Source organism: Mustela nivalis, assembly GCF_964662115.1.
Source record: "Mustela nivalis genome assembly, chromosome: 9".
NCBI classification, from domain to species: domain Eukaryota; kingdom Metazoa; phylum Chordata; class Mammalia; order Carnivora; family Mustelidae; genus Mustela; species Mustela nivalis.
The window spans coordinates 115,055,505-115,080,702 of NC_139028.1; the positions used below are offsets into that span (position 1 = coordinate 115,055,505).

General features: G+C 62.6%; 5 protein-coding genes across 6 annotated transcripts; 2 read left to right on the top strand and 3 right to left on the bottom strand.

The window, feature by feature from the left end:
* Positions 1-5,513, top strand: RPS6KB2 (ribosomal protein S6 kinase B2). 2 transcript variants are annotated; one of them, XM_082748693.1, is made up of 15 exons: positions 1-150; positions 503-543; positions 639-762; positions 1,043-1,111; positions 1,610-1,757; positions 2,698-2,755; positions 2,859-2,959; positions 3,084-3,174; positions 3,259-3,349; positions 3,468-3,575; positions 4,168-4,230; positions 4,372-4,449; positions 4,540-4,647; positions 4,738-4,850; positions 5,107-5,513. In XM_082748693.1, the coding sequence occupies exons 1-15, from the start codon at positions 79-81 to the stop codon at positions 5,282-5,284; spliced, it is 1,443 nt and encodes a 480-aa protein (XP_082604819.1). In that variant the 5' UTR covers positions 1-78; the 3' UTR covers positions 5,285-5,513. The 2 variants fall into 2 exon arrangements, with proteins under 2 accessions (XP_082604819.1, XP_082604820.1); XM_082748694.1 differs by having other exon boundaries at positions 642-762.
* A 117-nt stretch (positions 5,514-5,630) lies between these two features.
* PTPRCAP (protein tyrosine phosphatase receptor type C associated protein) lies at positions 5,631-7,914 on the bottom strand. The gene is made up of 2 exons (XM_082748695.1): positions 7,611-7,914; positions 5,631-6,452 (listed from the first exon to the last, which is right to left on the bottom strand). The coding sequence occupies exons 1-2, from the start codon at positions 7,611-7,613 to the stop codon at positions 5,832-5,834; spliced, it is 624 nt and encodes a 207-aa protein (XP_082604821.1). The 5' UTR covers positions 7,614-7,914; the 3' UTR covers positions 5,631-5,831.
* A 193-nt stretch (positions 7,915-8,107) lies between these two features.
* CORO1B (coronin 1B) lies at positions 8,108-13,393 on the bottom strand. The gene is made up of 11 exons (XM_082748692.1): positions 13,197-13,393; positions 12,252-12,454; positions 11,901-12,023; positions 11,655-11,784; positions 11,334-11,515; positions 11,112-11,231; positions 10,365-10,469; positions 10,138-10,283; positions 9,838-9,895; positions 8,697-8,975; positions 8,108-8,568 (listed from the first exon to the last, which is right to left on the bottom strand). Exons 2-11 carry the CDS (start codon positions 12,450-12,452, stop codon positions 8,443-8,445), a joined length of 1,470 nt encoding a protein of 489 aa, XP_082604818.1. The 5' UTR covers positions 12,453-12,454; positions 13,197-13,393; the 3' UTR covers positions 8,108-8,442.
* Positions 13,394-17,462: 4,069 nt separating this feature from the next.
* Positions 17,463-19,683, bottom strand: GPR152 (G protein-coupled receptor 152). Its single transcript, XM_082683394.1, has 2 exons — positions 18,248-19,683; positions 17,463-17,968 (listed from the first exon to the last, which is right to left on the bottom strand). Exons 1-2 carry the CDS (start codon positions 19,385-19,387, stop codon positions 17,642-17,644), a joined length of 1,467 nt encoding a protein of 488 aa, XP_082539520.1. The 5' UTR covers positions 19,388-19,683; the 3' UTR covers positions 17,463-17,641.
* A 1,745-nt stretch (positions 19,684-21,428) lies between these two features.
* Positions 21,429-24,935, top strand: CABP4 (calcium binding protein 4; the record flags this gene model as incomplete). The annotated part of the gene is made up of 6 exons (XM_082748696.1): positions 21,429-21,800; positions 22,100-22,130; positions 22,214-22,357; positions 23,425-23,534; positions 23,889-24,036; positions 24,148-24,935. The coding sequence occupies 6 exons, from the start codon at positions 21,429-21,431 to the stop codon at positions 24,174-24,176; spliced, it is 834 nt and encodes a 277-aa protein (XP_082604822.1). The 3' UTR covers positions 24,177-24,935.
* Between the last annotated feature and the right edge of the window lie 263 nt (positions 24,936-25,198).

Genomic DNA, 25,198 nt, shown 5'->3' on the forward strand with positions numbered 1-25,198 from the left:
TCCCCCCACCCCGCCCCCCGGGCTGTCAGTCTGAGCGCGGCGGAGCACTGGCCGAGGGGCCCGCCGGGCCGCGCCGCTATGGCGGCCGTGTTTGACCTGGACCTGGAGACGGAGGAAGGCAGCGAGGGTGAGCCAGAGTCGAGCCCCTCGGTGAGTGGTCCTCTCGGGCGCGGCTCGATCCCGGAGCCGATCTCATCCTCCAGGCGGTGGAATCGCCCTGGCTTCCCCCAGCCAGAGCGTCTCAGATCCCGGCCCCTGTTAAGCTCTGACCCGCCCTCACTCACCCCGACCTGTCTTCCAGGCACCAGCCCTTACCATGGTTCGCCCTTTTCTGCTCTCGGCCTCTCCTCCCCAGTGCTGGCCCATCGCCCGCCAGTTCCCATTCCTGACCCCTCCTCTCCTGGGCCAACGAGTCCAGCTTGAGGCGGGGTTGGGCGGGGGGGGGGTGTGTGTGTGTGGATCCCGGTACCTTCCTTGGCTCTTACCCCTCGGTTTCTCACAGGACGTGTGTCCCCTTGCCGAGTCGAGGGCGGCTGGCCTGGAGTGAGTGAGGGTTGTGTTGGGGGAGGAGGGTATGGCCTGGGGGGGGGGAGACACGGGGAGTCCTGGAGCCTTGCCCCCTTTAACTCTTGTGTCAGTAGGCCTGTGGGACGCTGTGAGGAGGTGGAGCTGACCGAGACCAGTGTGAACCTGGGCCCTGAGCGCATCGGGCCCCACTGCTTCGAGCTGCTGCGTGTGCTGGGCAAGGGGGGCTATGGCAAGGTACTGGCCCTCGGTCCTCCCTGGTCTCCCTGCCCCTGTCTTGCAGCAGCAAAGGGTCTCAAAACGAATTTGGCTTATAAATCAGCCGAGCCTCCATAGAACACTGCGGTAAAAACGTAAAGGAGGGAAAGACAGAGCCTCTCAGAATCAGACGAGGTCTTTACTGCCTCACCCTTGGGCGGGCCTCGGCCTCTGGGTCTCAGTGCCAGAGCTTCAGGGTGGAGCTTTTTGAAGGAAGGATGTGGAGAGGGAGGTTGATCCTGTCTCCCCTGCCCTACAGGTGTTCCAAGTGCGAAAGGTGCAAGGCACCAACTCGGGCAAAATATATGCCATGAAAGTCCTGAGGAAGGTGAGTCATGTGTTCAGCCAACACATCCTTGCTTGGTGGCCGCCGTTCTCCAGGCACGACTTCAGGCTTCCGGAAGACGGTAGTGAACGCGGTGGAGGACCTGGCCCCTGGCTTGGGCATTGGCTGGTTTATTGTCAGTTGTGGTTATGTTGTTTTGCAGTAATTCCCAGCCGTGGGCAATTTTGCCTTTATGTTTCTGAGTCACAACTAAATAAATAGGGCGCTACTGGCATCCAGTGGGTAGAGGCCAGGGCGGCTGTTCAACATCCTGCAGTGTACGAGACAGCACCCACGGCAAAGAATTACCTGCCCGAAATGTCATTAGTGCCAGGTGGAGAGGTACCTCTAGAGGATAAGTCGGTCCTTGAGAGGGTTGACCACTGGCAGCAGGATTGCGGAGAGAGACAATGGAGTGATAAACGGTGGCAGAAGGGTAGTGGCAGGAGGGACTAAAGGAGCCCAAGGTGCCCATTTGCTGATTGATCCCCGCCTCTTCAGGCCAAAATTGTGCGCAACGCCAAGGACACAGCACACACGCGGGCTGAACGGAACATTCTAGAGTCAGTGAAGCACCCCTTCATTGTGGAACTGGCCTATGCCTTCCAGACTGGTGGCAAACTCTACCTCATCCTCGAGTGCCTCAGTGGTATGAGCGGGGGCCCAGCCAGGGAACCAGGGCCAGGGAACCAGCCAGGAAGCACTGGGAGCTCTGGGGGAAGCCCGGAGAGATGTGGTGTGTAGAATGGCTAGGGGGCCCCCATACCCATCCATCCATGTGTCTATCCGTGCCTTCATTCATTCATTCAGCAAACGTCTGTCCAGCACCTATTGTGTCCCTCACCTGTATTGGGGGTGGGCGGGAACGGCGGGGGTTTGTACGGAAATCCAGTGGCTTGTTTTGTCCATTTCCACTACCCGTTCACGGCCTGTTCCTCTCTCCTGCGTGCCCCGTGTCGAGTCGGGTCCCAGATCCCGCTGGTTCATTCTCGGCAGTGTCCTCCATCCTCTGCACTCTCCTGAGGGGAGGGCACGGGTCAGGTCTCCTCACTGGGCCTGAGGCCTTCAGCTCACTTTCTTCCATGAACTCTCAGGGCCGTCGTCTCAGCACGGGAATTGTCCCCGGCGCTCACCAGGTCCTATCTGCACAGATGAGCCCTGTGAGCTCCAGTCCCCATGTCCCTCGCAGTGCCCCCTCGATTCTCACTGTTAACCGCGGGCTGCGTCCCCTCACGTTGGGAGTCATTTTGCCTCCTCTGTGAGATTTTTTGCACTAAGCTCTTGGAGCCCTTGCCTCGGTCTGGCCTATTAGAGCACCTGTGTGCATGTCTGTCTCCCCATTAGACTGAGCATCCTGAGGGCAGTGGCTGGGTCTCTTCATCTCTGTGTCCCCAGCTTCGCCCAGCACAGGGCCAGACACCGAGTAGGCGTCGGTAGATGTTTGCTGAATTGAATTGAGTCCCCACGGCAACTCTGTGAGGCAGGTAGGGCCGGAATTCTGAGTCCCACTCTCCCCAAGAAGAAACCGAGACTCCGAGAGCAAAGGTGCTGGTTCCCAGCACACAGCTGCTGACGTGTTTGTGTCACAGGCGGTGAACTCTTCACGCATCTGGAGCGAGAGGGCATCTTCCTGGAAGACACAGCCTGGTAGGTGGTACTACCTGCCTCTCTAGAGGGGCTGCAGGGATTCCCTTCACCCCGAGCACAGCCCCACACCTACCCTTGCCTTCACCCTGTCCTGTCTCTGCAGTTTCTACTTGGCGGAGATCACACTGGCCCTGGGCCACCTGCACTCCCAAGGCATCATCTACCGGGACCTCAAACCCGAGAACATCATGCTCAACAGCCAGGGTGCGCATGCATGTGCCCCTCCCCCGCCCGTGCACCTGCACCTGCCGGGTGGGAACCTGCAGGGAGGGCTGAGGAGCACCACGTGGTGGGCCCTGACCACCCCCCACTCCAATATCCTCCTCAGGCCACATCAAACTGACGGACTTCGGACTCTGCAAGGAGTCAATCCACGAGGATGCGGTCACCCACACTTTCTGTGGCACCATTGAGTACATGTAAGCGGCAGCTGGCTGGGACCAGGGATTGGGACGACTGGCGGGAAGGGCCCAGCCCGACCGATGGTTTCCCCTGGCCCCCAGGGCCCCTGAGATTCTGGTGCGCAGTGGCCACAACCGGGCGGTGGACTGGTGGAGCCTGGGCGCCCTGATGTATGACATGCTCACCGGCTCGGCAAGTCCAGCCTCCTTGGGGTGGTGGGGGAGGGTGGTGGGAGGGGGTCCCCCTCCCGGGGCTGGGCCAGGGCCGGGGGGAGGCCCGCAAGTCTCCTCCCACCCCCTGCCTTCTCCAGCCTCCCTTCACGGCAGAGAACCGGAAGAAGACGATGGACAAGATCATCAAAGGGAAGCTGGCGCTGCCCCCCTACCTCACCCCGGATGCCCGGGACCTTGTCAAAAAGGTGCGTTCCCTCTGTCCGTGGTCCCTAGGCCCCAGTGTCTTTTAGGCCCTGCCTGGAATCCTGAGTTTCTCTGGGCTCCCTGCCGGCACAGTATGCCTTGGGGATGAAGGTGCCCTGGCTTTGGGGTCCACAGTGCCGAGCTGGGGCGCTCACTCTGTTGCACACCAGCTGCTGACCTTGTTGCACAGATCCCTAGTCCTGGGTCCTAATCAGCCGAACGTTCACTCACGGTGAGCTAGTTGTTCTCCCATTGAGAAGGCATTCACTGGGGGTAAAAGTGGGCGGCCAGGCTCAGAGATCGGACCCCACGGCAGGGCCCTGGAGTGATGCCTGTGACCGGGTGCCTTTGTGAATGCTTCATGCGGAACGGCCCCTCACACCAAACCTTGGAAGGCCTAAGGTTGTCCGTAGGTGGGGACCACACTCCGGAGGCCCTTCCCCCAGCGCGCGCGCGCGCACACACACACACACACACACACACACACACACACAGTCTCTCACCTTTCCTCACCCAGCCCGCCCTGAGGAACCTGGAGGAACACACAGTCAGTTTATCTCCCCTAGAGCCTCACCCTCTGCCCTTGCCCTGCAGTTTCTGAAACGGAATCCCAGCCAGCGGATTGGGGGTGGCCCCGGGGACGCTGCTGATGTGCAGGTGGGTCTGGGAGCCCCAGGAGGGGGCAGGGCGGAGCCCCCAAAGGCGCCAGGAGGCAGGCAAGGCCTTAGGGTACAGGGAGTTTCTCTGTGAGCCAAGGAGGTGGAAATGACGGGGTGCTTGGGGGCCCTGTACCCACAGAGGCACCCTTTCTTCCGGCAAATTAACTGGGACGACCTCCTGGCTTGCCGCGTCGACCCTCCTATCAGGCCGTCTCTGGTAAGTGGAGGACCCGCTGGTCCGGGGGCAGGTGGAGGACCCATCTCGGATGCCCCCTGATCCCTCCTTGCCGCCCGGGTCTGCCCACAGCAGTCAGAGGAGGACGTGAGCCAGTTCGACACCCACTTCACGCGGCAGACGCCAGTGGACAGTCCCGACGACACGGGCCTCAGCGAGAGCGCCGACCAGGCTTTCTTGGTGAGGTCCTGGGTGGCCTGAGGGTTACGGGGGCCTGGGCAGGATTGTGGTGAAGGAGTGGCGGACACTGAGTGCCATCCGTCCCCCCAGGGCTTCACATATGTGGCCCCCTCCGTCCTGGACAGCATCAAGGAGGGCTTCTCCTTTCAGCCTAAGCTGCGCTCCCCCAGGCGCCTCAACAGCAGCCCCCGGACCCCGGTCAGGTACCGCAGAGCACAGGGGAGGGTGTGCCGCTGGGGTGGGAGGCCGCTTCGGGCTTGGCTCTGCTGCCCACCCTAGGGCTGCCTCTTGGTGCTCGTCTGTGTTTTCCCACCCACCCCGGGGACCCCTTGTGGCAGGGGCTGCTTGGCTGGGCACTTGACCTTGCAGCCTCTGTGCCTAGGTGGGGCAGGCTGGGCAGTGTTGGCCCTCTGAGCCCAGGGGCGGTCCAGGCTGACTCAGCCTTGGTTTTCCCCGCAGCCCCCTGAAGTTCTCGCCCTTTGAGGGATTCCGGCCCAGCTCTGGCCCACTGGAGCCCACGGAGCCCTCTCTCGCCCCTCTCCCACCACCACCGCCCTCCAGCTCTGCTCCCCTCCCCATCCGACCCCCCTCAGGGACCAAGAAGTCTAAGAGGGGCCGTGGGCGCCCGGGACGCTAAGAGGATGGGGGACTCTGAGGGCAGGAGGGACCCTGGGCCAGGTCGAGAGACCTGGAGATGGGTCTAGGGGTACAGGAGTGAGCGTGTCTCTGCTGGGGGTGGCTGTCCCCCCGAACCAAGCCCACAAAGGGCCACAGGCTCTGGCTGTCAGGGGAGTGGCCTTGCCGCCCAACTGGCCTGCAGTTGAGCTGTGCCCTTGAAGAATTAAAATAGTGAATCATGGCACTGACCTGGCACTGACCTGGCTCTTCCTTGGACTTCTGGGGGCAGGATTGCGGGCGGGCGGCTTGTATCAGGAGGAGCCCCTGCTCAGAGACGGGGAGGGTCACTACAGGACCACAGAGCGTCGGGGCTGGAGGGGTTTTATTTCAGATGGCTGCCCAGTGTCCCTTCCTGGTGGGGACAGAGCCGCAGAGCTTTGGGGACAGAACTGCTGGGGGAGCGATCGTTTGAGACTCTTCACGGGGAGGGGGTGTGGGTGATGCTGGGTCCGGGACAGCTCGGGACACAGAGATACGGTGACAGGGGTGGTCCAGCCCGTTGGCTCTTACAGAGCGGTGACGTGGAGGCCCTGGCCCCCCGCCGCTTCGGCGCTGTCGTCCCAGGCCGCGCTGCCGGCGAAGGCGTGCAGGTCGCTCAGCAGGGCCTCAGCGCTGCCCCCTGAGCCCGCCGGCCCCTGGGATCTGAGGCCCAGGCCCGCTTCGATGTTATTGTCACGTGCTTCGTCAGCTGGCTCCGGGGCCTGCTGGGGGCCGGGCCCCTCTCCTGCCTGCTGCTCCTCCTCCAGGGACTCTGCCTCCTCCAGGCCGCCGGCCAGGTGGTAGTCCTCTTCCACATCCTGCGTGTCCTGCGGCTGCTCGGGGTCCTCGTCGGGCGACTCCAGCTCGGCCCGAGCCCGGAGCCAGCGGCCCGGCGGGCTGGCCCAGAGGAGGCGGCGGGTGCGGCCCCACAGCGCGGCGCTCAGGCGGGCCGGGTGGTAGTAGCCCCCCGAGTCCCGGCTGAGGCGGCACCAGGCCAGCGCCAGGCCGGTGGCCAACAGCAGGAGCAGCAGCAGCAGCACGACGACAGTGACGGAGTTGGAACCCTCACTGTCCTCGGCACTGCCGCCCGAGCCCAGGACCCCCGGCAGGGCCAGCAGTGTCCCGAGCCCTAGGGCACAGGGCAGGTCCTGTGGGGAGACAGGCGGGGGCATGTCACCGGGGCTGGGGGTGGTCAGGCCGCGTGACTGGGTCCTCAGCTGCCTCTTGGGCAAAATGGGGACCAGTGAGCAGAAGGGCCCACGTTCTTACTGGGTCTACAAGGCCCTGGTCCTTTGAGCTGTGGCTCCGGAGCCTCTGACTCCCGCCTTTGCCACCCCAGGTGCGTTCCATGAGCCGGTGCCCTCCACCCAGGATGCTCCATCCCCCAAGAGCCACACTGCTGCCGGCTCACCTTGGCCTGAAGTACTGCCCGGCCTCGCTCCTCTGCAGCCGGGCCCAGCCTGGCTCTGCTTTCCTCACCCTGGTACTCCTCACACAGCCTGCCTCATCTGCCCCAGCAGAGAAGCGGCAAGGGCACAGCCATCTTTCAGGCTTAAGCACTACCATTTCTGGCACACACAGTAGGTGCTCAGCAAACACTGGTCAGACGTGTCAAGACTGACGCTTGCGCGGGCGCTAGATGCAGAGGGAGGGAGGGAGGGAATCTGCTCTTCCTGAGGCATGGGAATGGAGGGGCCGACTCAGACAACTGATTACCCTCCACTTGGTCAGGTCTGGGGGGAGGGGCGTCCCTGAAGCCCCTCCTCCTCTCCCACCCACGGGCTGCCCCAGCTGCAGCATTTCCGTTCAACTCCGGTCCCTGGGGGCCTCAGGCTTGCAGGGCCTGGGGCTGGGGGAGGCGGGTGCCGCTACCAGAGGAAGCCTGCGGTCGGAACAAGGCAGGTGGGAGGTGGCGGGGGAGGGAGGCCGAGATTCGGGCAAGCCTCCCCTTCTCCCCTGGCTCTGTTCGCTCAGGCTTCAGGGATGCAGGTAGGTTCTGTGCCCAGGTCCCAGCTCACCAGCAGAACAGGTGAGAGGGTCTATCAGAGGTTCCTGAAGCGGGGCCAGGCCTGGAGAGGGGTGCTGGGGGCACACCCTGAGTCCCAGAGGGGCCCGCCTCTGAGGCAAGGTGAGAGGAAGGCCCAGCTTCTGCCCCATGCTTGCCCTGGGTCTGCCATCTCTGCCCTTGACTGATTGCTTCTGCTCTTGGGCCCCAGTGCGGGGATCCCTCCTTAGCGCCCAGGGCCCAGACATTCTCTGACCTCCTGGGGCCCCCACCGCAGGACCCGGCAGGCTCCCGTGCTCACCATCAGTCCGCCGGCCTCGGTGCCTGGGCGCCTGCCACCAGCTCTGGCCGCGTTGAGTGGAAGTGAGCTCTGGCGTGCTCACTGCAGCTGGGGCTCCCTGGGCGCTTCCGCTTCCTGCCCACGTACCCCACCCAGCCCTCCCTGCCATAGGCCCCCGCTGGGGGCCGCGGGCCTCTCGGGACCACCCTAACCCGCTAACCCACGCTAGAGCCTCACAGATCTCTCACTGGATGAGGCCAGGGCTGTGAAGCCTCTGGCCAGGCCTCCTTTGGGAGGCCCCAGGCACCAGGTCATAGCCCATGCAGTCCTGGGCGTCCGCACGCCTGGGGCCACAGTTCCTCTAGCTGGCGGAATTCAGGGAAGCAATAACTTGGTGGGGGGGAAGCCCTTGGCCCCCAGACCCTTCTCGCATCTGTGATCCCTGTGGGCTGCCCTCATCGCCCCAGTGCTCTAGACTTCCTTTCCCAACCCGACCCTTTGCAAAGGGCAAACCTGGCTTTTAGAAAGAGAATTTTATTTGGAATGAAAATATAGAGCTTGTCCCTCCCACATCCTCCAGGAAGAGAGCAGGGAGTGGGGGGAGATGGTCCCTCAGAGTATAAGCTTGCCTTGATACAAAAATCCTCCACAGTGACAATGACAAGAGCCAGGCGGTGGCTCTGGCCCAGGCCCACAGGATGGGTCAGTGTGGACTGTCCCTGAACCTGGCCCAGAGGCCCCGGGCAGGGGGCAGGGGGCAGCCAGCTAGTGGTGTGACTTGCCAGCAGAGGCTGGGTGAGGAGGGCATGGAGGAGGAGGAAGTGAGGGGCGCGGCACCCCCGGGCCTGTGGTCCTATGCGTCCCCGTTCTCCATGCGGCCGAGCTGCTCCTCCAGGCGACCGATGCGCTCCCCCTGTTCCTTGACCAGCGCCCGCAGGGCCCGCAGCTCCTGCATCACCTCCTCCAGCTTCCCAGCCTCCTGCAGGGACGGTGGGAGCAGGAGTCAGGGGGTGCGCAGCTGCGGCCCTCCCCCGGTCAACAGAGGCCCTGGCCCAGGAAGGGTTCAGGCACACACACCCGCAGACCAGGGCCCCGGGGGGCACGTACCATGGCTCCGGCAAGGCTGCCGCTGGAGACGGTCGTATGGACGGACGCAGCAGAGCCGGTGGCCCCCGGGCGGGCCGAGCTGGGAGCCGCGGCAGGCCGGCTATCGGATAACACGTTGCGCCTGCTGACCTTCAGGTCCCGCTGCTTGCTGGGCACATAGGCCTCCCGCAGGGAGATGAGGATGGGGTTGGCATCCTGCCCGCTCACCCACTCCTCTGCCTCCAGGGCCGCCTCAGGCCCGGCCGTGTCAGGGTACAGATCGTCCTGGAAGAGGTCCGACTGGGCGGGGGGGCGGGGGAGGTCCGGATCAGCCGGGGTTGCCCCGTGGTAGGGTCATCTTGTCTGGACCCTGGGTAGCCACCTTCTTATCGCTCTCAGCCTCCACGCCTGCGCCCTGTCAACCCAGCCTCCCACGCCTTGGCCCCCGTGGCCTCTGTAAAGCACAAATCTCTCGTTTCACTTCCCTTCGGGGCGAGGCCACCAACTCTCTCAGAAACCTTCCCCACACTCCTAAGCAGGGGTCAGCCACGTGGCTTCATGGGATTCTGGAAGCCCTGTGTCCCACAGATGGTAAACCCCGCCAGCCTCATTCACAGCTCTCCTCCCTGGGAGGCGCGTGGCATGCTGGAAGGTTCACTCGGTGAGCACCGGCCGAAGAATGAGGCTCCTCCAGGGTTCAAGGCTGGGCATCGGAGGCCCGGCCACATGTGGGCTGCTCCCCTCTTCGTGGGAGTCTCCGCAGCAGCCAGGCTCTCGTCCCTCTGTCCACTCTTCCCTCCGTGCCGTTTGCCTGGCCTAGACCCACTGCTGGAGGGCCACCCCCACAGCCATGTTGTCGGGTCCTGCCTTTCTGGCCATAGGGAGCCCTCCAGGCCTGCCCGGCACTTGTCCGCCTCCCGCGGCTCTTCCAGAGTGGGGCTTCAGCTCACCCTGTCTCACTCCTTGTCCCACGCCTGGTACAGCCCTACGCCTGGCACAGCCCTATGCCTGGCAGTGACCCAAAGGCGTGCTGGTATCCGTCCAGCCCACTGACCACATCCACACTCAACCACGTCCCATTCACAGGCCTCCGCCCGGTCCCCACCGTGTGGCCCGTCTGCTGGGGAAGGGAGTGGGTGGGCAGGGCACCAGGTGGCCTCACCTTTCTTGGCACAGTCATGACGATGGGCTCACACTTGCGCTCGTGCAGTTTGTAGAACCTGGGAAAGGGAAGGGAGGGAGGAACCGTGGGTGGTACCTGCCCCTCGAGGGCTCCCCTGCACTCTCCACTTCTGGGCCCCATCCCAAGCCCTCCATAGTCCGACCTTGACCCTGGCCCTGCTGCCGGCCGATTCCTGCTCTTCAGCAGCCTCCCAAGATCTGACTGCTCACCCTGGCCAGCCACAGCTGATGGGGGACGACTCAGCCCTGTGCAGCCAGCCACGTGGGAGGCCCCTCTTACCGGGCGATCTCGCACTTGCTGACCTCCAGGCCCCTCTTAGGCATGCTGCCCATGCCCCTCTGGGGCTCCTTGCTAGTGAAAGTGTTCAGGAAGTGGATATAAGGGGGCTCATCTGTGATCTCGAAGTACCGGATGCTGGAGTCGCCCTGCGGAGGGGAGGCGGCAGGGGTCAGCACCCAAGCGGGCTGCCTGCTACCCCCCTGCCCATCTGCCCTGCTTGGCCCCACCTTGCCGCAGACGTAGACCACGTTGGTGTCTGGGTCGTAAAAGGGCAGCAGCGCCCCGTTGCTCGAGTCCAGTTCCTGTAGGGCCATGGGTTCCTCAAGGTTTTCCTGCCACATGGGGTGGTGGGCAGTGAGGCCAGGCTGGAATCTTCTTTCCCTCTCCTCACCATCCAGGCCCATCAGGGCTGGCCCCAGGCCGCCTCCCATGCCAGCTGGCACGGCCCCCACCAATGCCAGATGGGTTTTCTCCCACCCTCCTGGATTCCTTCCACTCCCAAGATCCCACTTTCCTGGGCCACTCCAGGCCTCTAGTCCCCACCATGTGCGAGCAGGGGGGTGCCAGGCAGCACTACCCTGTCTCAGAGGGACCCACGGAGGCCACTACACAGCAGCGCAGGGCTGTGGGACAGAACACTTCAGGAGAAGGGCTGGGAGGCCTCCTGGAGGGGAGGGCCTCTGCACTGGGCCCCAAAGGGCCACCAGATGGGAACAGGCAAGCCAAGGAGGGAAGGGCTTTCAACTGGCAAGAACAGTGCTGGCGAGGGCCTGGAGGATGCGAGGCAGCAGGGGAGGCTGGAGGGCGAGGGGCACACAGAAGAGGCTGGCAGCGTTCCAGGTCCCGAGAGCCTCAGGTGCCAGGCTGAGCACCGCGGACCCACACACCTCTCCAGGGTGACTCCTACCTCCTTGCCCAGGTGGGGGTCCAAGTCTCAACCAAGCCTGACCCTCAGGCTGCCCGTGGCTACTCACCGGGTCCCACAGCGCCAGCTGCCGCTCGCTCATGCGGCTGAAGCCCGTGGTGAACACCTTGCCATCTGCCAGGAAGATGGCCCGCATGGGACGGGCCCCCTCGTGAGCCTTCTCCCTCTCCTATCCGGGACAGGAGGGGGGCGTGCAGAGTGGTCAGTGCGGCAGCCGACAGAGCCCCCTGGCCTGTCCGCTGCCGCCCCCCAGGCGTCCGGGGCCACGCACCGCCACCAGGGTGCCCCGGCGGGGGTCGATGATGCGCACGCTCTTGTCTTTGCAGGCGGAGCAGAAGAGGCTGCCGTTCCGGTTCCAGCTGACGTTGTAGATGAGGTCGGGGTGCAGACTGTCCAGGCGGTACAGCTCCTCCGCCGTGCCCACGTTCCAGATGAGCACCACGTTGTCACAGCCTGCCGGGCAGGGGCCATCAGGGCACTGGGCGGGCTCGGACCACCCTCCAGGCGCCACACCCGGCCCCCTGTCGGGTGGGCCTGGGAGAGGGTGTGGGTTCTGGAGCTGCGCAGAGGGGGCGGGGCGGGCGGGGCGGACCTGCGCTGAGCAGCACGTTGCGGGCCGTCGGGTGCCAGGTGACAATGCCCACTCGCTTGGTGTGTCCCTCCAGCAGCACCACTGGCTCTGTGAGCGGGGCGGTGAGCCCGTTTTCCGGGATCTGCCACACCTGTGGGGCGTGGGGGTTGCGGGGGAGAAGCCAGTTGAGGCCTCTGCTTGGCCCCGGCTGCTGGCAGCCTTGAGCCACACCTGTGACCCGGGCCCAACCACAGCCCCGTGCCTCACCATGACTGTACAGTCCTCTGAGCCACTGGCAATGACTTCGTCGTTGTGGGGACACCAATCGATGTCCAGGACGGGTCCAGTGTGTCCACACACCGTCGGGTAGGCCTTGTCAATGCGGCCCGTCTGCGGGCACGAGAGGGGCAGTCAAGGGGGAGAAGGAAATCTTTGTTGCCTCTGACCCTGACTCTGTGGTAGTAAACCTCTCTCCATCCGGGCTAACACCTCTTTTAGGCAATAAATCTGAATCGTGACACCTGTCCACAGTGGAGTAGGGATGGGCGAGTTACGGAAAGTGAGGTCTGGCAGGTGTGGCCTGTCTCCAGTCCTCACCCCAGCCCTCACAGAGCCCACCTTGCTCAGGGGGAGCACCAGGAAGGCACCCCCGCCGCTGGCCTCCACGATCACAGCCAGGAATTTGGGATTGACGGCGCAGAAGGTGCTGTCCCAGGTGACACGGGACACTCGAATATCTTCATAGCACTGGTCATTCTTGACTGGTTGTCCAAACACGTGCCGGAATTTGCTCTGTCTGACCACTTTGCGGAAGGACATGTCTGCAGGGCAGGGAGGCTTCCATCAGCCCTCACCCATCCCAACAGCCCTCAACCCTCCCAGGGCAAGGGCGGTGGGGAGGACTCCACCGGGTCTTGGCTTTCAGTTTTCACAGTTACAGAACGCGGTCACAGGTGCAGACCCTGCCACCCATCAAGGGGGCATCGAGGTGGGGGGGCAGTGAACTGACCCAAGGCCCACACTGTTGAGTCCAGAGGGGCTTTCCAGGACCCTAGCCAGGCGCCTCCCCGGCTCTGGTATGTGTGGGGGAGGTGGGAGGTGCGGAAGCCAGGGCAAGCTTAGCTCCTCTGTGGGTCCGAGTCAGTTCCAAACGAGCTCCTTCCTGCCCAGGATTTGGAAGCTGGGTGATGGGGAAAGGTCTCCCGTGTGGAGCCGCGCTAGGCCCGAGTTCTGAGCCCGGGGGAATGTGCAGCGGCTGCAGAAATGTGCAGGGAGCTGCAGGGAGCCCCAGGCCGGCCCAGGGGGCCTGGCAGGGACTGGGCGGGGGATCAGGATGCCGCTCCTGGCCGCAGAGCATCCCAGGGCGTCCTCGGAGCGGGGTCCAAGGTGAACCTAGAGGGGGAAACGCTGGGCGGCCACAGGGAGTTGGGGCTGAGGGTGGAGCGCCGCGGAGGGTAAGGGCTCCTCGGACTCGCGACCCCCCACCCCAGCCTCTCGCGGCTCCGCCCCGCAGCCCCGCCCGGTCCCGCGCTCGCGCTCCCAGCTCCGGCCCGCCGCGCTCACCGGGGACGCCGGGGGCTGCGGCACCGGCCTCGGGCGGCTCCGGATCCCGGTCTCTGGGAAGCAGGAAGCGGGAATCAGGAAGTGACAGAGGAGCCGGGGACGGGGGGCGGGGGGGCGGGGGCTCGCGGGGGCGGGGCCGAGGTCACGCGCGGAGGGGCGGGGCGGGAGACTGCGAGTGGGCCCCGGAGGCCCCGATCGCTGGAGCTAGGGGAGCGCAGGGGCGGTGCCTGGGCGAGCCCCGCCCTTCGGGCTCCCGGTCCCTCCCGGGCGAAGGGGCGGAGATAGGGTTGGGGGTCGGAGGGGCCGTGGGTGCGGGTTGCGGGGTGGGCCGTGGGTGCGGGTTGGGGGGGCGCCTTTCCGGTCCTGCTCCTCTGGCCGTGCCCTCGGGATTGTCAGGATTGGACGGAGCCCAGCGCAGACATCCAGGTGCCCCAGTCCACCCCCGACTCCGAAATACAGTATCCGGTCTGACAGTCGATATATTCACGTGCCTCTTTTTAAAGGTTACAAAATTACACGCTCGTGATGAACAATGTAAATACAGCAGCGGTGTTTGGAGGGGCGCGTGGAAGGCCCCAGCCAACCCACTTTTTTCGGTGAACACCTCTGGGGCCTGCTGAGCCTCCTTATTAAAAATAGAAATGGGAACATGCCCCTACCAGATCCCAGGCTAGTGGTCTGTCCGCAGATGACCCCTCTTAGCTAGCTCCTGGGACAGGAGTCCAAACTGGCCTCCTCAGATCTACCCATCCCTGTCCCTGTCTCACCTTGGGGGGAACTTAAGTGTCTCTGTAAGTCCAACAGGCACAAACTGTCACCTCTGCCTGGGGCTGGTTTCCCTAGCGGACAGGGCCCCCCTCCCTCATCTTCCTTGTGATGGTCAGGGTCCCTTTCCCTGAAAAAGAGAGGTAGATGGGAAGAGGAAGGAAGAGCAAAGCCAGAAGGAGACTTATCTGGGGCTGCAGGAGGCCCCCCTGTGTCTCACACAGGCTGGGACTTACACTCTCTTAACCCCTTCCCACTCCCTGATGAGGAAACAGCTCAGAGGGGAGGGGAGCCTGTCCCAGGTCACCCTACCAAGATTTAGTCCCCATCTGTTTGGCTCCAAAGTCCTTGCTTTTCCCTCTGTTCCACACACCCTGGGACAGGCTGACCCTTCCAAAAAAGGACAGGAATGAGGGTGCTTTGGAAAAGGGAATGCAGCTACTAAGCCTGTTTCTCCAATGTGCCCTCCAGGCAACAGCCAGGAGTTGTTTAAAGCCCAAACTAGACTCTCTCCACACTCCTCACTGTCAGACTTGAAATAACTTTAGTCCTTGTGCCCCCCCATACATTACCTTCCTCTGTCCTCTCCTGGCACGTGGCCCAGTGACACTGATCCTCCTGAAACAAACCCCCTTCTTTCCCACACCAGGGCCTGGGTACATCCTGTTCCGTCCGTCTGGAAACTCTCCCCCCAGATTGTGAAAAGGCTCCATCTCTCACTTTCTGCAGGTCTCAGACCACCCCCCTTGCTGGTCACTCTCTGACCCTTACTTGTTCCTCCTGCCTCCTCCTTAATCCCTGTCTGAGGTTCTACTATGTAATTATTTGTGTATTTGCTTTTTGTCTGCCCTGCCCCACTAGAATGTCAGCAAACTGAGGGTAGCACTTTGTCCTTGTTCCCACTGTATCCCCAGCACCCAGAAGGAGACCTAGCGCACCGCGTGGGGTCAAGTCCTGTACGCTGAATGAATGAATGAATGAACAGCAGTCCTGAATGTAGAATTGAAAATGTTCATATTCACAAAGCAGAATAAATGCACCTCTCAGCTGGAGAAGGGGCGCGTCTCCTAGAGGGCAGCAGGAGCCCCCCTCCCCAGGGTGTTAGGGGTGAGGTAGATGGACTACAGAATGTCACGGAGGAGCCCTGCCTTCACCCTCTCTGGCCTTGGGTGTCCATATTCCTCTAACACAAAACCCTCTTCTGGGGGTCACCGGTAGAACTCCTCTTCATCCCACAAAACCCTTCATAACACCGCTCTTTCTCCTGGATAGCAATTCCCCTTATGGAGGAGATTTGCCCTTGGGACCTTGGAGGTGGGGCTTCCCCACTCTCCCAAAGGCTGGGTTTGAAATGGGGACCAGAGGTGAAGGCAGGTGGCAGGCACTGGGGGTTTCGTGCCTGCTCTGCATGTCCTGTTAGAAAAGCTTTGGGACTGCTCTCTGGGGGAAAGGGGGAAGGGCACTGCAGAGCGCCCCAAGAAGGACTCCAGTCCAGACCCTAGCTCCGGGGGCTATGCACCCAGTGGGGTGGTGCATTTCTCGAAGAAGTGGAAAGCAGTACAATGGAGGAGACAATGCCTAGTCAACAGCCATGTGGGCTCTGGCCCTTGGGTGACTGTCAGTCCTAGGCCTGGGTGAGTCTTGGGGATGCCCATCGGTATAATTACATTAGTGGCTAACAAATTATTCAGCACTTACTCTTTGCCAGGCAAGGATCCAAGTACTTCATAGAGATGAACACTCCTAAGGAATGGGGACCCTTGATCTGATCCCCATTTTACAGATGAGGAAACTGAGTCTCAAAGAAGCCAAGGGCCTTGCTGAAGATCCCACAGCTGGTGAATGGTGGAGCTGGGATTCAAAAGACCCCCCCCAAGGGGCACCCGAGGTCATGCCCCCCACCCCATGTGGCCATGTGTCCCTAGAATGGAGGGCTGGCCAGAAGGTCACCTAGCAAGTGCTCAATAAATGAATGAATTCAACAAATTTGTGCCCGTTCAGAAATCTCTCTCCCGCAGCCTCGGTGTCCACATTCCCGTCGGCAGGAAATGCTAGAATTAGGGGCCCCCCAGCATTGCCACTGTTGAGCCCGCTTCCATCCCCGGGCCCAGCCCTCGAAAGGGGAACGAAAGGGGAACACCACCGCCCCGTTCTAGCTCAGGAGAACGCTGAGGTGCCGAGCAACCCGGATCCAGATCTCCCTGCAGCTCTCCAGCGCCCGCGCCCTGCCTGCTGCCTTTTTCAGACAGAGGCAGGCCTGGAAGGGCTGCACAGAAACATCTGTCGTCTACAGCAGCGGTCAGGGCAGCTCAAAGGATGGGGGTGCGGGTGTTGGGGTCAGTTAAAAGGGGGAAGGACTCATGGTTCTGGAGCACAGTGGGGGGAGGGAAAGCTGGGTGAAGGAGGCAGCCAGAAGAGAACGCCGGTGTGAAAGGGAAGGGGGTACGAAATGAGAACTTCAACGCTTCCTCCTTTTTCTTGCAGTGTCTGCAGCTTGAGAGGGAAGAGGGGGCTCGACCTCCTGGGGGCCTGTACCCTTTCTGGAGCCGCTGGTCCCCAGAGCTCTCTCTTTGGCTGTCCCCCACCGCCCCCCACCACCCCCAGCCTGTGGGTTGAGGGCAAAGAAGGGGCTCAGCTGGTGGCGGGACCAGGACACTCTGTAGACTGGGTGGCAGGTGGCTGGGTTGGGTGGACACTAGTCGCGCCCTTGAGTGGAGGGCGCAGACGCTGAAGTCCTCTGCAGCCATGAGAGGCGCAGAGTTGGCTTCGTGCTGTCTCAGGCTCCCCGGGGGAGGCTGAGGCCCAGAACTGGTCACAGGCACAGCTGATCTGTCTCAAAGCTCCCAAGGGCCAGGCCAGGAGGCATCTCCTCCCATCTGACTCCAGCCCCTGCAAGGGACCTTTCTAGACAGCCGTGAGGGTAGGACTTCTGATTCCCGAGGCCCCACTGTGTGCCAGGCTCTAGCTGAGCGCCTCCCACACTTTCTGACTTAACCCCTGCACCTGGCGGATGCGGCAGAAGCTGAGAGGGTAAAGCGGCTTAGCCAGAGTCACGGGAGCCTGAGTGGAATCTGGGCTTGGTAGCTCTGGCCTCCGCTCCCACTGCCTTGCTGAGGGAAGACCGCCGAAGGTCTCACCACCTGTTGTGGGCAAGGGGCCCGGCCAGCCTGCCTGGGCTCCTAGGCCCCGGGGTCCTGCAGGCTCTTGAATGCCCTCCCTGTCTGCAGGGACTTCCTCCCTTGGCGTCCGCGGGCCCCACTGTTACAGGGTCAGAGAGGGAGGAGCAGAGGGAGAGAAGGAGCAAAGGGAGGCCGGCGCAAGCGCGGGGAGGTCGCCCCTGCTGGCGGTCTCCTGCAGGACTGAGGCTGGGGGAGACGGTCCGGGGGGTCTGGGCTGTCGGGGACAGAGCCCCCCCGGAGACCACGGGCTCCGACTGCTAGGCCACTGGGTGAAGGGGATAAGTGGGACCTGAGTGGGGACAAGACGTTTGCGACAAACTGCCTGGGACATTTGGGTGCTTCATTTTTCACTTCCCCAAGGTCCTCCTGCCAGGCCCCGGGGACTGGGTGGGGTTTTCCACAATGACGTCCTCCATGGCTCCCCTCTGCTCTGACTGGCTGCTTCCTTTGTCCCCCTCAGGTTCTTCCCCTGCCCTGATGGGCCTGGGCTTTCCAGGACCCTCACGTGGGGCCTGTCTCCTCTGGGGGGACACTGCTGGGGCTTTCTCCCTCACAGGCAGCAGGCACAGCTGGGTTCTCGGGGGCTTCTGGGGTGGGATCTGTGGAGGGAGCAGAGGAAGCTTCATCATGGGGCCTGGGGGCTGAACCAGAAGGGGGCCCGGGGGTCTGGGCCTTAGGGCTCTCTTGTGCCTGAACCACAACGTCCAAATGGGGCTGGGCCTCATGGTTCACCTGGGGCTGAGCTGAGGAGTTCAGCTGAGGCTGGACCACAAAATCTGACTGTGGGGGGGCCACAGGCTCCAACTGTGGCTGGGCAGAGGAGTCTGCCTGTTGGGGGGCCACAGGTTCCAACTGTGGCTGGGTTGTGGGGTCCACCTGTGGAGGTCCCACAGAATCCAGTTGTGGAGGAGCCACGGAATCCAACTGTGTCTGGGCTGTAGGGTCTGCCTGTGGGGCAGCCACAGAATCCAACTGTGGCTGGGCTGTGGGGTCCACCCGTGGGGCGGCCACAGAATCCAGCTGTGGCTGGGCTGTGGGGTCTGCCCGTGGGGCGGCCACAGAATCCAACTGTGGCTGGGCTGTGGGGTCCGCCTGTGGGGCAGCCACAGAATCCAACTGTGGAGGGGCCACAGAATCCAACTGTGGCTGGGCCATGGGCCCTGGCGAAGTGTGGCCCCCAGAATCCACTTGGGTCTGTGGCTCGGCCGGCGTGAAGCTGCCGGGCCATTCTTCACAGAGAGCCGCCGCGAAAGAGGAGAGCACAGCGCGCAGCAGGGCGCGCAGGTCGGCACTGGCCAGGAGGCAGAGGAAGGGACTGAGGCAGCTGTTGAGCAGGGTCAGGTAGTCGGAGTAGACCAGGGCCTCCCACAGCAGGTAGCCGGGGTAGACGTCCCACAGGAAGGCCAGGTACAGCAGCTGCGCCAGGTGGTAGGGCAGCCGCAAGACCACGTAGGCGGACAGGATGGTCTGGGCCACGCGGGCAAAGCCACGGGAGGCCGCGGGCCTCGGCCGGCGGCAGCAGGTCTTGCCGGCGGTGGCGGCCTGGGTGAGCGCGTGGCAGACGAGCAGCAGGAGGAAAGGCAGGAGGCCCCCCAGGATCTCCAGCATCCGCAGGGGCAGCTCCTCGCTGTCCCAAAAGTCCAGGCAGACGACCAGGCCGTACCACCAGTCGGCGGCCTCCGGGAAGACCAGCCAGGGCACACTGAAGAGCGTGGCCAGCACCCAGACGCCGGCGCAGACCCAGAGGGGCAGGCGGGCTGGGCGGTGCGCTGGGTACCAGCGCGGGCACAGCGCCAGCAGGCAGCGGTCCACGCTGAGCGCCGCCAGCAGGAAGAGGCCGGAGGAGTAGGACACGCCCCACAGGAAGTAGTAGAAGCGGCAGGCCGCCGTCCCCAGCGGCCAGTGTCCTCCCCGCTGGATCTCCAGGATCTGGAAGGCCGCCGCCGCCAGGAACAGAAAATCCGAGAGGGCCAGGCTGAGCAGGAGCAGGGCAAGCCGCCTGCCCGCTCCCTGCCGGGCCTGCGAGCCGGCCAGCCACGCCATGAGCCCATTGGCCGGCAGCCCCAGGAGCAGCAGGGCCACCAGGAAGACCGTGTCCCAGACACCCTGGGGATAGTAGTCTTCATCGTCTGGCTCTGTGCGGGGCCTGAGGCCGGCGGCACCCAGGTCGGCTTCCATTGCGGTGTCCGTCCGAGGTCCCCTGTGTGCTGTCCACAGGGTGGGCGCCTGATGGATCAGTGGAATCATGAGGGACTGAGTATGAGAGAGAGGGTGCTGTGTATCTCCAGGCACGTCACTGTCCTTCTCTGAGCCATCATCACCGCCTTTTGGGTGGTTAGCCTCGGCCGGGGCCTTTAAGTAGAGGACGCCACCTAGTCTTCAGACAATCCATTTTACAGGAGAGGGAAGGAAGGTTCAGAGGATCGGTGACTTGCCCAAGGTCAGAGGCAGGACAGAGGCTCCAGGCCTGAAACTCACACCTAACCATTCTGCCACTCGGAATCCCAGTGCCCCCGATAGAGTTGGCTTTCAAACATATTTTTAAAGCTGTGAATGTTTTCTTCAAATAAAATAGCACAGCAGAGCTCCCACATGAACGAGAAGGGAGTGCTCAGATTAAAGGAAGGGGAGCACCCCTGGGGCTCCAGGGAGGACAGTTTGTGCAAACTGCTTGGTCAGATCGCCGCAGGCCCTGTCCCATCTGGTATCCTGGCATTCAAGGGCTTTAAGATCCCCAGACGGGGGGTGATGGTGGGGGAGCCAGGACCCCATGGGCCCGTAGGAGTCCCAGGATCCTGGGCCAGAGGAGACCCTCCCCGAAGCATGTGCAGTGCCTGAACTCAGGTGGGGGTCTGCGGCTCAGGCCAGGACAGCCGTCCCGGAAGCAGCTCGACCCTCTTCATCACCCTCGACCTCCCTCTGGGGGCCTGTCCTCATTCTCACAGCTCAGGCCGAAGGTGGTCCTCCGAGGCCACCAGACAGAAGGGGTCGGTGCTGAGCAGCGTGATGAGGATAGAGTGGCTGGGACCCTGGAGGCCTGCTGCCTCTCCCACCCGGCCTCCACCTTCCTCACAGACCTTATGGGTGGAGGGACTTTCCCTCTGAGGGTGGAGAAGGTGCTGAGGGCTGAGTCAAGGGAGTGTGTAGACAGCCCCCAAAGTCTGGCTCCTGCCTGTGCCCACCGTCCGGCCCGTCTGCCGGTAGCCCTGGGCTCTCCTCCTCACTAAGCCTCTTCCTCAGGCAGACCCTGCTCTGCCAGCTGCAGACTCTGCTGGATCATAGCCCTGAGCTGCCCTGAGCCCCCACAGGTGAGGCCTGGCTTACCTGTGAGGTGCAGTCTGGGGCGTGCCTGCCTGCCCAGGGGTCCAGCCATCCGCGGGGCCCCACGCCAGCAGGGCCTGCTGCATGGCGCCCGGCGGCGCTAAGGCGGCCGGCATGAAACCCAAGCTGAGAAGACATCAATCATTCATGGGGCTGCTCGCCGGGAAACCCTAACCCCGGCCTAGCAGGGCCAAGTGACCAGCCAGGCCACCCCATCCCTGACAGAGCCAGAGGGCTAAAACCTCCTCACCCTGGGCCCGAGCTGCCTCCGAGCTGCCTCCGAGAAGGCTCTGGGTTCCCCCCGCCTCTAGGGTCCACCTCTTCTGACATCCCTTCCATGTCCCTCACTCTGGCATTCAAGGCCTCTGGGATTGGGCCTCCCTTCTGCCATTTCAGACACCCTCTGCTCTGGCCACAATGTCCCGCCGACAGGGGGCTGCAGTGGGCGACTCATCCTGGTCTCTCCCTTCTCCCAGCTTTTGCCCACTGTCTGCTTCCTGACGGGACTTCCCTTGTCCTCTTTTAGCTAAGTCCTGCCCATGTCACACGACTGGATTTGGGGACTGGAGTCAAGGACAGAGAGTCCCTGCCTCTTCAGCGATATGCCCCCCCCAACCTCCCCCGCTCCTGTTTCATAGACGAGGCGACCGAGAGGTGAACTTGCTGGGCCTCCCAGCTCGTGGGGGGTGGAGCAAGAGTCCTAAGCTCCTTGTAGCCTTGTGTCCTGGCACCCCTGTGGCTGGGGACAGTTCTCTTCACCCATGTGGCTCTGCCCCCAGGCAGAGGGTTCGGATTAGGGCCTGTGCTGCCTGCCTCACTTACCCTAATCCCCTTCAAGTCTCCATCCCCAGCCATCGGGCCATCGGCCATTAGTTCTCATGGTAGGGGTGCATAAGCAGCTTTATGGTTCCTGAGAACCAGGGGTGCTCCCTGGTCTTGCGTCTCTGAGCCCGTTGTCCCTCCCCACATGGCCGCAGAGCAGGTGAGGGGGCTGCATGGCCCAGACCCGGCCCCCAGCCCGCAGAAGCCTCCTGCGGGGGTCGTGGCTTCCAGGACTAGTGCTGAGGACCTCCCCTTGACCAGGAAGAGGAGCAAGAAGGAGAGGGGGCTCCGAGGGTCCCAGAAGGGTGCTGGCAGCTCTCAGGAGCAGACCCCTCTTCCGGGTGCTGAGGCCCCAGGGAGCAGCAGGAACCCCTCTGGGACTGGAGGACAGGAGGGGACGGGTCCTGCGACCCCAGGGCCAGCGTCCCGTCGCCAGTCCCACCGGCATCGCTCTGGCCCTCAGCACGATGCTGCTCAGAAGACATACGGACCCTTGCTCAACCGCATCTTCGGGAAGGTCAGGTGGGGCCTGGACTGGGGGTGGGGGTGGGGCAGGGATCACACTTGTGCCCTTGGACTCGGCCTGCCCTGCTCCTGGTACTCAGGCCTCCGGCCACCTCTGCTCCAGACCCAGGATTCTATGAGAGCTCTGGGCCCCAGGAGCAGGAAGGGGGGTGGTCATGTCTTCTCCAGGGGCCCATGGGAGTCAGATGCCTTCTCCTGCCCTTGTGGGCCTGGCCCTGCCCAGGCCATCGTGGCCCAGGGCTGGAGGAGGAAGGATGGGCCCCAGGGACATGGCGGACTATGCTTCTGCAGGACCGCGAGCTGGGCCCCGAGGAGCTGGATGGTGAGTGGTCCTGGCTGTTGGCAGAGGCGGGTGGGAGGGGTCCCTGACCCGGGATGCCTGGGCCTGACCTCCCTTCCCTGCAGAGCTGCAGGCCGCCTTTGAGGAGTTTGACACTGACCATGACGGCTACATCGGCTACCGGGAGCTGGGCGACTGCATGAGGACGCTGGGCTACATGCCCACCGAGATGGAGCTCATCGAAGTTTCCCAGCACGTCAAGATGAGGAGTCAGTGACTGACCCCCACTGTCCCAGGGCAGGGTGGGTGGGAGTCACCTAACTTTGTGCTCAGGCTGGGCAGCCCTGGTTCTCTCTGAATTTCATGGCTTGGGGGATGGTGAGAAGGTGGTGGGAGGTGGCTCTGGGAGTCTGCAGGGGTGATGGTGGGAGTGGGTGGCGGTTTCTAGGGCCTTCTGACCATCTGACATTAGCCTTGTTAGGTGCAGGGGTCATGAAAGTCACCCGTGATCCAAGAGACCCTTGGGGCTTGGCTAAGGACCCCCTCTGCCTCTGTGATACTAGTGATAAAATGTTCCCAGCTGGCTCTCTTCTCTGTGTCTCTCTGACCCTCCTGAGGTCCCTGAAAAGAGCCTCCGAGGTTCAGTGAGGCCTAGTGCGACCGAACGCTGGCCTTTCTTTGCGATTAAGTATCAAATAGACGAGGCACTGGTGATTATCGTGAGCTGATTTGTCAAATATCAGATTCCCTTCATTCCAGGACACCTGCATTTGGTTTTTCTATGGTTTCCAAAATGGGATGTGACTTACGGTTAATGCGAACACTTTCAGTGTTGTGCTTCTTTTCTTTCCCCCAAAGCTGTTATTTGCCCATTGGTGCTTTTTACAGTGGATGGTGCTTAGAATCAAGAGACCGCCTGGGCACACTTCTTAAGGTGCATTTATTGCTGCCCATGGGGTTCCAGCATGTTAGAGCCATGCCCTGCCACCCCAAAAGCACCCAAAAGTGGGTCCTCTCATCCTTGCCCCAGGATGAGGAAAGAGGGTTCATGAGTCCCCCAAGGCCGTGCCCCTTTGGCAATCGAGGCGAGTTTGAACCTGGAGCTGCCTGGGTCGGAACCTTGGGCTCCTTCCCCATGAGAGCACCCGAGCATCTTGCCCTGTAGTCCCCGTGGAGAGCCGGGCTCCTGCCTCCTCTCCCCTCCACCCCCAAGGGCTTGGATGCTGAGGACTCCTTCCCAGATGCAGAGCTGGGGAGAGGCTGGCACCTGTGATGCTTGCAACGTCCCTTCTGGGGCCCGGCCCTTTCCACCGTGACGCTCTGCCTGGGTCCACAGTGGGTGGCCGCGTGGACTTCGAGGAATTTGTGGAACTGATGAGCCCAAAGCTGAGGGAGGAGACGGCGCACATGCTGGGGGTGCGGGAGCTGCGCATCGCCTTCCGAGAGGTGTGGAGTGTGGTCGAGTTGGGTGCTGGTTGGGTGACTGGACAGCAGACCTGCTGGCCTCCCATCCGGGCCAGAGAGACTGGGGGTGGGGTTCAGCCCCTGGAGGCCCACGGCCCTGCAGATAGGGGGCCTGGGGCCAGGGAGGGGTTGGAGAAGGTCCAGCTCACTCTCAGCTGGGGGATCAGCCCAGGGAGACTTCCTGGAGCAGGGGGCCTGCTGTCCCAGCTTAGGAAGAGGTGGAGGGTTTGGATGGGTGCAGGTGGGGGCATCCAGGCCCAGGATGTGGCAAGATAGAGACGGGTTCAGGCAGAGCCAGCTTTGGGTGGGAGGGGCTGAGCCCTGCTGGAATCCTAGTTTGACAGGGACAGGGATGGACGGATCACCGTGGCAGAGCTGCGACAGGCGGCACCAGCTTTGCTGGGGGAGCCGCTGGTGGGTTCTGAGCTGGATGAGATGCTCCGAGAAGTGGACCTCAACGGGGATGGCACCGTAGACTTTGACGGTGAGTCTCCTCCCCAGCCCGCCCCCACCCTTCCAGCGCCCAGGAGGAGCCCAGTGTGTTCTGGGATCCCTGACCCGAACTGGCCCAAGCCCAGCTCCTTGTTTCCTCCAGAGTTTGTGATGATGCTTCTCACCCACTGAGGCTCTAGCAGGGAGAACGCGTTGCCCCTCGGGCCCCAGGCCAGCAGGGTTCACGCTATACACCCTCCTCACGAGGCCCCAGAATGGAAGAGACCCAGCGGCTCCCAGGCTGCTTCAGAACCTTGACAACATCTGGCTGGTGCTTGTGCGGTCGCCTGCCCACCTGTATCCTCACCTGCCTCCCCGCCCAGCTGCCGGGAGGAAACCTGCCCCCAGCTGCCTCTCATTCTCCAGTATGAGCAAGATTTTGGATCTCTCCAGAACCTGGGAGGTAACAAGCTCCTGGGCACTTCAGCGTTCAAAGACAGGCGGACAGCGTTGGCAGGATTCTGGTACGGTGGTGAATTGGGAGGGTGACAGCCTGCCTCCCACTATTGCGTAAAAATGTTAAAAAAAAAAAAAAAAACAACTTAACTTGAAGAAAGCCAGGGGTGACCCCGTATTAAAGACAAGGCAAGAACTCAAAGCTGGGTGGTGGGAGAGTGGGGACACCATGGGGGCCTCAGCATAGAGAGAAGTTCTGGAGCCCCGGCTCTGACACATGAGTGACAGAAGATCTGTAAGAGAGAGACAAAGGAACAGAACGTGAGCCTGACTACCTTTCAGGGTCGCAAAGAGCTACCCTGTTCTTGAAGAGAGGGTCAAATAGATTTCCACCTGCCGGCCTGAGGAGGTGGCAAGGGTACAGATGTCCAGGGCCTCGAGGGAAAAAAGCTACTCTAAGGAACCTGAAACGCAGGCTTGCACATTAGGCAGGAGAGCTGAACAGATAGGGAGAAGCTACTGGAAGGGGACGCTTCAACCCAGGACACAATGGGCTTAACAACCCTGTCATAAAAGGAGAACCCTATGAACAACTCCTCTCGAGACAAAAGTCCGATGGCTCCCTGAGGAAGAGCGATTCGGCTCTGCAAAGACTTTTCGTTGGCAGCGGTAAATGCCAGAAGACAATGAGATGAGGTGGTCGTCAGGCCGAGAAGAAATGATTGCCGGCCAAGAAGCCTATCCCTCACTGAATCGTT

What these genes read in the sequence shown, in the direction of transcription:
- RPS6KB2 (XM_082748693.1), top strand. Translation starts at nt 79, where the DNA reads ATGGCGGCCGTGTTTGACCTGGACCTGGAGACGGAGGAAGGCAGCGAG. An exon ending in CATCATGCTCAACAGCCAGG is followed by an intron (nt 2,960 to 3,083) that starts GTGCGCATGCAT and finishes TATCCTCCTCAG; the next exon opens with GCCACATCAAACTGACGGAC. An exon ending in TGTGGCACCATTGAGTACAT is followed by an intron (nt 3,175 to 3,258) that starts GTAAGCGGCAGC and finishes CCTGGCCCCCAG; the next exon opens with GGCCCCTGAGATTCTGGTGC.
- CORO1B (XM_082748692.1), bottom strand. Translation starts at nt 12,452, where the DNA reads ATGTCCTTCCGCAAAGTGGTCAGACAGAGCAAATTCCGGCACGTGTTT. An exon ending in AGCAAGTGCGAGATCGCCCG is followed by an intron (nt 9,896 to 10,137) that starts GTAAGAGGGGCC and finishes TCCCTTTCCCAG; the next exon opens with GTTCTACAAACTGCACGAGC. An exon ending in TCATGACTGTGCCAAGAAAG is followed by an intron (nt 8,976 to 9,837) that starts GTGAGGCCACCT and finishes CCCCCCGCCCAG; the next exon opens with TCGGACCTCTTCCAGGACGA.
- GPR152 (XM_082683394.1), bottom strand. Translation starts at nt 19,387, where the DNA reads ATGATTCCACTGATCCATCAGGCGCCCACCCTGTGGACAGCACACAGG. An exon ending in CCCCTCCACAGTTGGATTCT is followed by an intron (nt 17,969 to 18,247) that starts GTGGCTGCCCCA and finishes GCCCCCCAACAG; the next exon opens with GCAGACTCCTCTGCCCAGCC.